Genomic DNA, 14,794 nt, shown 5'->3' with positions numbered 1-14,794 from the left:
GTTCGTCTTGCTATTTAAAGTTTAGACGGTTATAATTGTGGTTTTTAGACAGCACACATACTATTATTATGTAGGGGAGAGGAGAGGTAAACACTCGAGGTGTAACTGGCTTTTTAAAATCCTGATATAGCGGTAGACAATAATGTTATCACTGTGGTCGGGCATTAATACATTGTCTAATCTCGATTTTGTATTATAATTAACAATGCCTGCGGTCGACATACATTATTCGCTCTACCTTATAATCTAAGTTATTTTATCGGTGTTTTCCGGTAATTAAAAAAAGGATAATGCCATGTTATACATCCCGGCTTATAATAATAGCTTGTGTATAATGTGTTTCAGATATGAGTCAAGAGTTGGCCATCAACTCCTACGACATAGTGAGCACTCTACAAGCACTGGGCATGATGAAGTATTGGAAAGGCAAACACATCATACTCAAAAAGCAGGTAAGTTTTGCCGCTGCAGTTTACTTGTCACGAGACGCTCGACAGAGGCGTCTGTTTTAAGGGTTTCTTTAGTGCCCTCTTTTCCAAGGACCATAAAAAACCGTTGTCAAGGAGTCGGATATGTCTGGAAAATTGACCTGTAAATGTAAAATAACTAACCTCTTTCCGACAGACATTTTTAATTACAATTTGTATTAATAATACGACAACGCTATATTCGTTTGGAATTTTTTAGGTAGGTAACTGTCTTTTTTTGTGACAGTTGTAATTTGCATTTTAGTCGAAACCGATTTTAAACTGTTAAATAGGTCCACCGGTGGTGTCCGTCGGGATTTTACCATAAGATTACCATATTCCATACCTAGGGCTACGTTTGTCATTTTGTATTACCCTTTTAATTATAAATTCAAATTTCAATAATCGTAATAATAATTATTATAATTAACGTACATAACGATAACCATAACGCTGGGGTACCTATGTAAATATTATTGTCATACTAAATAATGTCAATAGACATTAGTTTGTGTCCATGGGCTTACAGACACAACGAAGAAAAAGGCTTGAAAAAACACAACCGGTCAGAGGCGTTAACATTTGGCGCGTTGGACGTTAAGTCTAAGTACGGGGTCCCTATAAGAAACGGGTTGAGGGGTTATCCCGTTTCTTATAAACGTTCACCACGCTATGTGTGTGCGTGTGTTGTTATTTTTTTTCTTTTATTAACTAATCCCTCGCTGGGCAAGATTAACGCGGACGGAAATGATATGAGTGCCTGCGCTACCGACTATGATAATATGTCAAGTATTACCTAGTGTAATTAATTCCAGACGTGGATTGTAATACTGTAACCCGATCCGTAAGACTTTTGTGTAAAATATTTTATCGCAGTATAACCGTTGACGACGGCGGAAGTATCTTGTCCCTGTTCCTCTCTTGGCCTCTTTGGTTATCTTTCCTTACCGCTAAGACCCCGGCGACATTAGTGTGCGCCCTTCATGTGATAATATAATAAGGCAGTGTACGTACAACCGTACGTCATATTACACATCATCGCTGTTGTGTTATTATATTTTCTATTGTGTACGGCCAATGTCGTGCACGTGACCATAATGACCACGACCTTTGCTAACGGTAGATTTTTCGCCTTGCACGTAACACACGCACATTACAACAATGCATCATATTATATCAACACCATTTATAATGTAATGTACACAGTACGTGGCTGCCTAAGTCATTGACTGAATGTTGTCAATGACATTCACTTGAAACCAGGTGCATCCGTGTACCTGTGCACGTCACGATAAAAATGGTGGTGAGATAAGAAAAGATGTTGATACGGATAGTAAGAAATAATATGGCGAGACGCGGCTGATGACAACGGATATGATAAGAAAATCTGCCTCTTTGGGTTGAACTATTCGTACCCTACTCGTGTTTTGTTTTACCGCCTTTGTTGCTAATGATTTCTTAACGGACATAACGGTTAGTTTTAAACCTAACATCTGACCCAATGATGCTACATAGTTGTGATAGAGATGGTCCTGATAATAAATGGTCTGATGTATTTTTATTTTTTGTATCAAATGACATTTAATTCCCAACACGCGCCTTGATGTTTTCTTAACCTTGCGTTTTTCTATTAGTTAACTCATCACGTACCGTTCAAAACGCTTTAAATGTATTAACGCTAATTTAAATTTATTCGTCACTCGTTAACCACAATAAAAATTGAATACGCCCCCACATCTGTGAAAAAAAGTCTTGAAACATTTCTCATTTTTTTTTTCTGTCAAAACGGTTTTGTGTTTTAATTTTTATGCGGAACTGAGTTAAGTATTACAAGCGGATTCAAAATTTTCGGGTAATTTTTCAATGAAGTAATTGTGGATGTTTAAAAGAATTTTTTTGTATATTAAATTACATGCAAATAAATTATTTGTATTGTTCGAGTTGTTGAAAATATTAGAGTAGTTTTGAGTGCAACTTTTATAACTCAAATAGTAACATGCAGACCACTTCTTTTTCGGTCGACCTATGAACCTACCTCTATACTTATATACCTACCTCTAAACTCATAAACGGTGGGTGAACTATCCCGACTTGTTTTACTATTGAATTTCCCCCTCCCATATTTTTTTAACATATTTCCTATTTAGTATTATATTTAAATTAAATAGTTATTCGACGAATACTCTATCGTATTTAAATGAAAAAAAAATTATTAGTTGATTTTAAGATAAGTAATAGGTTAGATATCTTTATATTTATAAAATCGATTTGAAAAAAAATACAAGTAAACCTAACATTATTCGAATAATATTATTGTTGGCTTATTTGAATAAAGGCGTATTATTTGATTAATCAAATATATTTTCAATCGAATAATATTGTGTTCGTTAAATTGTCAGTTGTATGAAAAATTATTCCAACTCGGATTTCAGTCTACGTCTCCCCTCGCTTTTACAAAGAAAGTTATCCACATTTTAATGTGTCTTGGGCGGAGTAGTGCTGTCAGTAGATCCCTCCAAAATTCAAGCCGTCCCGTTCGGCGCCTGTAACTAACCGTTTTACTTATGAAATTATATAATACAATTTATATTTATAAATAAAAAGTATATATATAATAAAAAAAACTTTCGGTAAATCAAATGTGTAATTTATGCCAGTAAGTCATTTTATTATTTACTTAAAACCCATATAAGTTGTTTTCAGTCACCGATGTATGCCATGTATCATTAGGGTTTTTTTTTGGACATTTTTTCAATTGTACAGTTATTAAAAAGAAAATAATCACTGTATACCATACATTTGTAAACACTCTGTATACTAACGATTGCGCCTTGTCAAGACTGTGTATTGAACGACTCCGAGCTGTCTTATGTCTTCGAGAAAGTAATTTGAAGTTGATTATCACAGTGTTATTATCGTTAAACAAACAGATTTTCCTTTTGGCGTCGCTCGTATGCAAATATAATTTCCTCTGGACTTAAACTCTCTAACGACCGTCGGCGGCGGGTTCATCGGCAAAGGTCGTTGAAAAATATCCGTATGATGAATCTGCTGTGTGTGTGCGCGCACCAGGTCAATGGCTTTTGGCACATGTGCTATTGTTTTTATCGGTATTTTTAATAGTAATTATGTTTTATCAACTGAAATATTTGCATAATCCACCGGAACAATCTATTTTTGTCTATTAGACACCGCAAGAGATCATACAAATATATACATACCGAACTCGTGATAATGATAATATTATAATACCACTTCGGGTGTACCTTTTATATGTATTCACATATTTATATGACATAGATTTATATTTTTTCACATTTAAACTTACTGCCATTTGGTTTTTTTTATTTTTTACAAGTCGCTATCAAATTACAATTATTACACGAGGTCTGGGAGAAACTCAGTTTTGTATACTGCTTATTATAGATAATAATCATCGGTTGTTTTGGCACGTGTTTGTGTTAAGTTAACTATGTCGTGGACTTTTCAAGCAGATATGGTTTGATATACACGTGCAATGCAAAACCCCTTTTGTAATTTGTATGTTGAAAATTTGTCGGTAATATGCAAATTATTTTTGGGCGCATGCAAAAGGGTGTTGTGCGTTATATTATTTTATGACTACCCTAATACATAAATAAATAATATCTATCGTCGACGGGTTGATTTTTTTTTTTTTTTTGAAGTACTTAAAGCATACTACACCATTAAACGACAAAATATATTTTTTTATGAATTTTATTGCCTAATACATATTCCAAGTGAATGCAAATTAATCGAACGACTGGTTAATCCGTTACAAGCCGAATAAATGATTTAACAGTACAACTTGCCATTTACATATTTATTTATTTTTAAGTTTAGCCATTTTGTGTGCAGCGTCATTGAAACGCTTTTTATGGTTAAAACCAAACCACAACGATTAACCAATAAAATTTCTAAACCACACGCTCTGCTACCCCAGACGGACCAGATGTATTTTAATAAGCCAGCAATTTACTAACTGTAGTATATATTTGTACTTTAATAATATTTTATTGTATTTTATATTAGTGCGTTATTCGATAAATGTTGCCCAGCTCTGTTTATACTTGCACAGCGGTTATTAAGGCATTATGGCGTAGTTAGGTACAATTATTGTGTGCATCGCGTCGTTGCACATGCTTTAACATCGTGGTCCGTCCATTTGGTTTTTGTTATTTTTTTATATACACTTCTACCTTGTATGTTTTCAAGATGATTACAGATTAGCTACCCATTAGCCGAGCACATATAATTACTGTTGTTCTTTTGAGAGGGTAATACACACACTCGCGTGCAGGACTACCTGCCGGCATACCTACGATTTACACGTGTAAAACAATTTGCCTTTCGTGCAAAAGAAATACAAACATGATCGTGTTTGCTTAGCCCTCGGTCCGTCGATAAAACCGTCCGATTAGATGTGTATCAGACTGAAAAATAAATAGGTCATCTTGTTATCCTGTTTATCGTCGCGTTAATTGGCCTCGAAAGTCCACTGAGAGAATGACGGAGAAGAAAGATAGTAGAGGTGGTACACTTAAAAAAAAGTAGGTGGACTTCTTGAACAATGGCAGAGTTATAGTGGCGGACAGAGAAGTGTGCACACATTTGGAGTAATTTAATTAGTAGCGAATTTAAAAACTAAAGTAAAGTTATTCAAGTAAACTAACAGCAGGGTTGTACGAATCATACCCAACTATATTATAACCACACATTAAACTGTGGCTAATACTACTCTTTTGCGGTTCTCTTGGTTCTGGAAATGTATCAATTTCAATTAAGCCTGCCTAGGGCAACTAAACCAAGCGGTGGTGACAATACGGTGAAATATTACTTATTAGTTTTGTTTTTGTTTGACAGGACGTGATTGACGAATATCTGGAAAGGTCAAAGAGACGCGGACCCGAGTACAAAGAAATCGATGGGAAATGTCTTAGGTGGCATCCGCGTTCGGCGCCCGCACCGTCTGGGCCCACGTGAGACGAACTCTGTCCCCGGTAAGTACGATTGCTTGTTTCGAAAACTATTATTTAAAAAAAAAATACAACCCAACCGTTGCCGGCTTCTAACCACATCTAATACAGCCGCCAAGCAATTAGGACTGTTGAAAAATCAAAAGTATGCCCAAAAAATATATATATAGTCTAAGTATTTAACTGCAACTACACTAAGCTAAAACGTACAAACGTTTTTTGACCATGAAATGTTTTTATTTTGTCATTATTATCATAGCCGTTATCAGCTGATTTACCCTTAACAATCTCCGTTCTTATCATTGTCGTATCTTTTATCAGGGATGAGCATACGAAGAATACATTGATACATTGCATACTTGGATACTTATTTTTTTATTGTATATTGTACCTTATCAATATATATATATCTTATTCTATTTAAATTAAACTATATAATCAGCAAAATATATTACCCTTTTTTATGTAATCTGAGAAATTCAATTTTCGTTTCTAAGAAAACGTACAGCCATCACTAGTCTTATTATATTGAAATATTATTTTGTTTCATAATTGAACGACAGTAATAATAATAATGATTGTTAATTCGCTTATTTCGAACAAACTCCCCAGACAACAATTGTAAAAAAAAAACATGCGGTTAGGTTTTCGAAACGTCTATTCCTCGTATACTATTTTAGCAACAATCCTTTTTTGGAAAAATAATTTTTGTCCAGTCATCAGCTAGTAATTAGTACAATTGTACAATTATGAGAAAACCTAATCTTAAAATTCGATCACGTCATACATTTTTAAAAATAATCTCAAAAGCGTGGTGTAGGTCTAAGCTAAAAATGGTCTTAGAAAAAAAAAATTGTTGATACCGTTAAAAAGAGGAGAACTTTACCACCTAACTAGGTTCTCCAGTCGGTTCTTTTAGAAAACTAAAGTTTTTACTCTAAATACAAACACTTAAAAAGTAAAAAAAGTCAGAATTACATTACAAAGTGTGAATGTTTGGTTAATAATATAAAAAAAACCACGAGAGGGAACTTACACAAAGTTCTCATTATTTTAAATATGTAAAAAAAAAACAATTTTCTACTTAGCCAATAGTAGAGAATATTAGCTTAACATTTTTTTTTAACTCTGACAAGGACGTTGTCATAGTCTGAAAAATAAATAAACTTTACTGAAAAATGATTCCTAATTACTGAACTAGTAATAAAACATCACAGTTTGGCCTTTAAATTGAGATTTTGCAAAAAAAAATGTCTTGTACCTAACTCTTTAACAAAATATGGGGGTTGACGTCCTCTCTTAATAACTTTTCTAATCGATAATTAATGTTAAAGAAAATAATCATTACAATACAAATTTGTTTCATGTTTTCCTTTTGATCTTACCGAGACGTATAATTAATATAGTAAATCAATATAGTTGGCCCTTTGAGTGTTATATTATGATATTTTTAATAAAACAGCGAATTAATTCAAATAAAAAACCGTTTCTCTTAAAAAGCCGGAAGTCACGGTTTTTAAAGAAGCAAAAAAAGACAAAGGACAAGGCAAACGCCGTCTTTGACCTATGAAAATAAAAAAAAGCTCCTTGATTTTAAGTTTGTCTGTTTAAAAGATAATTAATATCTCGTACCGGCTAATAACGACGTCTGCAGTACAGGCGAGATACGTACAGAAGACGGATGTCTCTGTCGAATTAATAATAATAATTAAAGTTTAAGTACACAATAACAATGTTGATATAATACAGGGTGATTGCAAAATAACTTTTTATGACAGTTGTGGTATTCTCTTGTAATCACCCTGTATACCGACGGAAGCCGCGGACGGGAGGAGCGACGAAAGCGTTGCGCGTACGCAATAGGGTCGACGGACGGCAGTATAAATAAACGTGTGCGGTGTCCTCCATCATCACCATCATCGCGTGGCCGTGCGGTGCGGCGGTGCATCGCGGCTGCTGCGGCGGCGGCGGAACGATGACGCGCCGACGATGCACCGGGACGCAAATTAACCGGTGCACGCACAAGGGTCCGGCGTGTGGAGTGGCGGCGGCGGCGGCGGCCGATCGATTACGAATCGACACGCGCGGCTGACAAAAGCGCAACATATTTTTTTTCGCAACGTGCTCGGCGGCCTTACACGTGTATATTAATAGAGCGCGGGCGGTCCCTGAACCGCTGGCCGGCCGGCCGCCTCCTCCTCCTCCCGTTGGCTCCTCGCTTGGAGTGAACGGCGACGTGGAGGCGGAAGCGGAGGCACGTCCTTTTTCTTCTTGCCGAGTTTTTTAACCCCGTCCGTCGACCACTGCCGTCGTCCCGTCCACAACGACGGTGGCCACAACGACTTTACTCGCCCGCGATCCCGTCGTGTTATTATTATTATTATTATGATCGTGCGTTGATCCCTCCTCTCCCCCACCCTTCGCGCGTACGAAAACTTTCAAGGCTACGCGCTCGACCAGCTTCCCGCAAGTTTTACGGTCACTGCTCTCTCCGAAAATTTCTGTGTGTGTGTATATATATAGCACACAAACGTTACAGTTTTGATGATGTCTTGTCGTATTACTTACTCATACTTACCTACTGTATACTTGCTCGTGTAATATGATATTATATCCCACGAAAAGCACCACAACAGCCGCGTGTAATGACACAGTTTGGGCGCGTTGGAAGTGTTAAAACTTACCGACCCCCTTTACTCTCTCATGCGTAAGTGCTACTTCCGGAAGAGGCCGGAGGCGTTCAACTGATTTGAATATTTAAAACTCAGAATAATGTAATGGGGCACATGACACAAAAGGGGTGGCAATGGAGAGAGACTCTGGGCTTCCTGAGTTTCTTAAGTTCTTATCAAATCAAAAACATGGTAAATATGGTAATTTGAAAACTTTTTGCGCTAGTAGAACGTCAGGAAAGTATTGTTCTCGGCTTATGTACTATTTGCAAATGATAATGATGTACTAAAAAGTCTTAACTCAACTTAACATTGATCTTACAAATGTTTAACACAAAACAGATAAGTTGAAGAACTAGTTAAAACCCCAAAATGTATGTATCGGCTTTAAATATCATAGAAATTCCCCAAATTAAAATTTATCCAGCTTTTCATCAACCTGATCTCTACTAACATTAGAGACGTACCGAATTAAAGATATGTCTACAAATATTTTGTAACCCGACTTAATTATGATTATTATTTTCAAATCTTAGCGAGTGTGGTGTGGTTTATTTGATTGTGCGATAAAGAATTGCGCTTTCTGGTCGACAGAGATTACTTGTATAATAGTGTAACGATTTTTATTGAAGAAAGTCAAATAAAAAAAAACAAAAAGAACCCATTTAAGTACTCGGTGTTCTACGCAACAACAAAAAAAACTTGGGGTAAAAACATCAATGAAAAAAAACCAATATACATAAAAGATGAAACGAAAACAAAATTAATACCAACGACCTCTTATGTTTGTCCGTCTGCAAAGCTATTGCTCTTTGTCCGTTTTAAGCTAACTACGTTTTATTTAATTTCGTTGTTATATATATTTTAATAAAAATGAACAAAAATAATTATGATCTCTGACAATTTAGTGGACTCGATAACCAATGTAATATTGCGCAGTTCCTGACAGTTCTTTGTCGACGACCAAACGAGATTTTATTCCCCTATATCCGTTTTGATTATTGTACCAAAGTTTAGGGCATTGCATTGTGTTTGAACAAGTTTTTTTTTATATTAACAGTATTATTTTCAAAAAAAAAATTAAATTTGTGTAGAGCCAATGTGTGTAACATATATTTCTATTTAAAAATTAACAGTTTCCTTGTTTTCATAAAGCGGCCTCTCTACACTTTACTCTGTCCAAGGCCGACACTGCCTACGCTATTTTTGTTTCACTGTTGTAATTATCGATAAATAAATTTAGTGTCAAGACGTGCGCAAAACTACAACGTGAAAAAAAAAAGTAGTACTTATCTCTGTTTAAAGTCAAGCCCATAAAAAAAAAAAAGCAATAGATCAGACAGGGGGTAAATTTTGGCAACCGCCGACTTTGTTGGGAATTCAATTAAACATTATTAATCACTCGTTTGGTCTTAAGCTATAAACGATCCGAGTTCAAGTCGTTGACTCGTTTAAGGGCAAGTGAACGGAGCGAGCTAATGACAGCATCACGTCCGAGCATACTTAATTAACATGATAAAGGATGACTTCTAAGAAGTAATATTAACTTTTGAAAAAAACCACCATGACCCTGCAAATGAGAGCAGTGAATTTCCAAATTCAAACGTATTTCGTTGTTGGTTAATTATATATTTGATCAAATGACAAAACTTAAGCTTAACCTGCCTATACTATGCATTGAGCAGCACTCGAGTCCTGGTCTTGGTCGTGCTCTCTTATCCACTTAAGGACTCTGTAAAACTCAGAACTATCCAGTATAATAATATAGTGACAGAGAGAGAGAACCTAGTGTCTTGTAGCCGACTTGCCGAGGAGTCGTTGGTCGGCGACGATCAATGAAGAGATTTGAAATGAAACGACAACAACTGGGTCGAAACGACGCCATAAGTCTTTAACGGTTCACAATACCTTTATTTTTTTTCTAAAAAAAAAAATTCCACCTTGATCTCCGTCAAATTCACACTCTCAGTACAGATTAGCAATCTTATTGTCAGCCGCCACAATCTTAACCGTCATCGCGAAAACGCCTTCTATTATTTCCCCCAAGTGCTTGTATATAAAAAAAATTCATAAATTTTTTACACCTATTTTCCAAGATCATTATTATAATACAATAATAGCTGTACCAGCCGACCGGGATCTACACAAAATTGCAATCTACAATTTGTATGCAACTGTGTCGGATCATACTCTTTCTGGGTCGTGGCACAATTCAAATGGTAAAAATAGTATCTTCTAATCTTATTAGGTATACACCGCGACAGAACATTTTTTTACAGGCCTTACCCTAAATTTCCTCAGACGGTTTGACCCATTTCTAAGCTAAACAAACCGTACAAATCGAATGGGGGTAGGTTTTATAACTCATATCTTACCAACACTCGACAATTGTCAAACCGCCCTCTTAATACTCGCCCTATCTATGAACTTGAATTGTAAAGGTATATTACAGTGCTAATTACCAAGTGGCCTGATTTCTTGTGTATACGAGGTGATTGTTTATTTATAAGTCGATAAACTTGTGGAAAATACCGAATTTGTTTTATAATATTGAAAAATAACACAAAACCAAACTGTTTTCAAAAAGATTGACTACAAAATTGTAATTGTTATTTCAAAAGAAGTTTATTGTCTGATCCTTAACGAATGTTTTTTTTGTGTACAATCGAAATACTGTAAAATACATTTAATTAATAAAATAAACACTGTAATGTGTTCACTTAAACGTTCGGTTGTATGCTAATTAATTTCAATCAAAAACTCAAGACTGTTGGTTTCTCTGAAAACGTCGACTGGTCAAAAACAAATCTTGTGTAAAATTACTGTCCGACAAAAAACCAACGACGCGGCCTGACCTAAGATTTATTTTTTTCTATTTTCCAGGACTTTGTCGACCGGAGATTCGTCTCCCAGGGTCAGCAGACGGCCGAGGAGACAGAAACAAGTGATCCGATAAAGGAGACACACGGCGGTACTATAAAAATACAAACAATAGGTGTGTATAATAATAATTATGGACCAGACAGATTATATTTATAAAATATATATATATGTATTTATTTATGTAGGTCTTTTAATACTTGTATATGTATGTTTACAGTTATAAATTATATATATATATATATATATATATACATAATTATCATCGTACAGTTGGCGGTAATTGTATCCTTAAGCTCTTTGCTACCTACCCTCGAAATAAGAAACTAAGTTAATCGACGGCACAAATATTATTTTACTTTTTTTTTTTTGTCAGCTCTTCTTTTTGCCACATGATTGCGCAACGGCCTTTTTTTTCTCGGCCTCGACCGTTTGTACATATATATATATAAAATTTATAATATCATATATTTCGTGTGCTTGCCCTTCGCACGTGGTGGTTGTACGATGAACCCGCGGCGTGTCATCCACCTCTCGCCGTATATGTATTCTTCTATCCAGTTTAGAGCGTCAGTCGGCCTCGGTGAGAGAGAGAGAGAGAGAGAGAGAGAGAGAGAGAAAAAGCCCGAAATAATATTATTTATGTATATATATATATATAATATATATACTTTCATACTTTCTGTGGGCGGCCTCGGTGGAGGTTAAATTTTATCCAAGGTCCTTCGCCTACCCCTCGACCTACCCCTTTACCCCCTTGCGTCCACCCTCTTCCCGTTTTGTATCCCGTGCGCGCCTCTCATCCGACCGAAAATACATCAACGTCGTCGTCGACTGTACAACAATATAATAATGGCAATACCGAAAAAAAAAAAAAAGAAAAAAAACATTTAAAAAAACCAAATTTCATTAAAGCAATAATAAAAAAAAATTACCATATTCCGGCACGTGTGCAACGGTTATACTTGTATTGAATTAAATTATATATTTTTATATTTATAAAATAACAATATGTTATTCGCACGTATTGTAAAAATATACACGGCTTGAGAGTAGGTATAGAATTAGGCGTAGTATCAAGTATAAATAATATTATATTATAGTATTTATAGTATATATATATATATATATATATACATACCCGGTGATTGTTTTTAACGCCCCACGCAAGTTTACTCTTAAAGCGATTGCAATTTTCTAGCGTTTCTTTTTGGAAACATATTCAATTCATGTTATAGCAAAACGTTAGACGGTGTACGAATTTTTCAAATCATATTTTAGTATTTGCTAGAAGAGCTCTACCGACTTTTGAAACTCAAATGGCCACGTATTCAAATAATCGAGAATATTTACCGAACAATTTTGACCTGTCGACATTTTCAATGCAAGTTGTTCTTATAATTTAGAAACTTAATAAAATATGCACGGTACCGTTTTACTGTTGATAAAGCTCTAGAATTATAGCAAAAAAAAAAAAAGATGACAATTTCAATTTTATCTCATATAGCATAAACAAAAATGTTTAAAAAAAAAAACGCTAGAAAATCGCAATTTGTCTTAAGAGTAAACAGCTAGTGTAGTGCGTTAAAAGAATCACCCTGTACATAGTAATAAGATATTTTTTTGGTCCAATTATATATTTATTTTAATAAGAATTGTTCCCACCGACGAGAAAAAAAACGTTTGCTCACCGTAAGATGTTAATATTTTTTAATAATTATATATATATTTATATTTTTTACATATTTTGTATACTATATTATATATGTATCGTTAACGATTCGATTTGCAAGAAAAAGGATAAATATAGAATAGTATGTGTTTTTTATATATTTAAATATTTTTATCTTGAAATAATTTGAGAATTTGTACTTGGTTTTCAGAGTTTGTTTTGAAGGTCAAGTTAAATGTCTTTGGTTAGGCGTTTGTTGTTTTTGTTTTGTTTATTGACTAAAATTTATTTTATTTTTTTATCAGGTAACGCGCGGAAAATGTATATTTTTTTGTAAAAGCTCAATTATTATAGTTTTTGTTTTCTGTTGTTATTGTAAAATGTTCGGTCGGCGTTTTGTCGACTGTCGACTGTGTGTTGGTGTTACTTTTTTCCAATCTGTTTAAAATTAAAAAAATGTGTAAGCAATTCGGTTTATTATTATTATTATTATATAATATTTTGTAATACTACCTTTTTATGAGAAACGTTTTGTTTTTCACATTTTGTTATGATTATTATTATTAATTTGGTAATTTATTGTAATTATTTTTATATTTTTATCGTTATCATTATCTTTCAATAATATCCACTTATGTGTAACGACTTGTAAATACAAAAGTATAGTAAACTATAATAGTAATATGATTATGTGGTTTTTTTTCTTGTTTGTCGATAAAGTTATTTATATTATTATTTATTTGTTTATTTTTCACCTGACCTTACCTCGTTACCATTCCTGTCCGGCCTAACCGCTCCAACTTGTGCAATTTGAAAAGTAAATAAGTGTACTCAAGTTACAAATATAGTATCTCAGATTATTTCATACTTTTTTAAATAAACTTAATAAATACGATTTGAAAAAATAAAGACGATTACATTTATGAACTTTTTGTTGTATAAATATACTTATTTATTTTTAATTATTTTAATACTTACATTTTATCTACTAACAAAAGTTATATCAAGTACTTCAAACAAATAGACAACAATAATAATACTAATTATAATTCGATATCCGTAAGTTATAAATAATTAGATTCATAGTAATAATAGCAAGTAATGACTGATTTAAAATAAATAACGAACACATTTGTATACACCTAACCGAAACACGAAATAAGTTGGAACAAAAACATGCAACGATATTTGAAAACATTTTTCAACTTTTGAATTAGCAACATGTTTCAACTGAAAAAATTCCCATATGTTGCTCTAGTGTAGACCAGGCTTTTCTCTACTGCACTCCACCTCCCATCCTAAACTATAAACTTAAGCAACTTTAAAAGTAAATATCCTGGTTGTCGACCAGTCAAAATGTTCAGCAAATTATTCTTAATAAAATTGCCATCATAAATTTAATAAAATTAATGTAACTAAAAAATTAAAAAATAGTTTAAAAAAAAAAGGAAAATGGTCAAGTGCAATAAAAAAAACTTAGTGCTTAAGCAAAAATGAGTATAAATTAATTAAAAAAAAAAAAAATCTTAAAAATATTCACTATAGAACAAAAGTTATTTCATTGGTTGTTTTATCTTCGTGGGACACTCTGTACATCCCAAAACCGACTTGTACACCCTTTCTCGCCAAAATCGTCCGAAATCCACCAAACGTACATTAGGCTAATCGGGTTTGAAATAGAATACAATTAGAAATGTCTGTCTTAAGTAATATTATTCGGTATTGAAGCAACATTATCAACGTACCGGCGCATTCTTTATTACCGCCCGAACGTCTGGAAACGGTTTTGTTCAACAGACGAGGCCGCCAATTTTCGGCACAGTCCGAATGTGAGATATAAATTTTGGTTTTTTTTGTTTGTGTTTCTAACCTCTCGAAAATTACACACTACACCGGTCGTAAAAAACGTGCGAGACGAAAAACAAGGCCTATACCTACGAGAAAACGCTTACCTGCCCCGTGAAGTGAACCCCCCCCCCCCGGCTTAAGTCGTAAAAATTCAGCCGACCCAATCGATACCGGACAAAATTGCACCTCCCCGACCCCGCTGTAAACCGAATCGGAGAGAGAGAAGAAGCGGTCTGGTGCCGGTTTTCATTACACCGA

General features: G+C 34.3%; 1 protein-coding gene across 2 annotated transcripts in view; it reads left to right on the top strand.

Moving 5' to 3' along the window:
* LOC126835577 (histone acetyltransferase KAT7) overlaps positions 1 to 13,329 on the top strand; it is a 59,612-nt gene extending 46,283 nt beyond the window's left edge. Inside the window, exons 9-12 of one of the 2 annotated variants that reach the window (XR_007685224.1) lie at positions 346 to 452; positions 5,352 to 5,488; positions 11,020 to 11,131; positions 12,994 to 13,329. Coding sequence is in view for 1 of the 2 variants with exons in the window: in XM_050568249.1 (XP_050424206.1) it covers positions 346 to 452; positions 5,352 to 5,471 (227 nt within the window). In the remaining variant the exon portion in view is untranslated. Of the gene's footprint in view, positions 1 to 345; positions 453 to 5,351; positions 5,489 to 11,019 lie in introns of both variants that reach the window. The other variant, XM_050568249.1, reaches the window with a different exon arrangement.
* Positions 13,330 to 14,794: the final 1,465 nt, after the last annotated feature.

Source organism: Adelges cooleyi, unplaced genomic scaffold (assembly GCF_023614345.1).
Source record: "Adelges cooleyi isolate 19-005CV unplaced genomic scaffold, UGA_ACOO_1.1 ACOO_flye_CR_arks_rails_tigmint_CR_PRNA_23, whole genome shotgun sequence".
Taxonomy (NCBI): domain Eukaryota; kingdom Metazoa; phylum Arthropoda; class Insecta; order Hemiptera; family Adelgidae; genus Adelges; species Adelges cooleyi.
The sequence above is the reverse complement of the archived record's forward strand: the minus strand, read 5'-3'. Positions and strand labels throughout refer to the sequence as shown.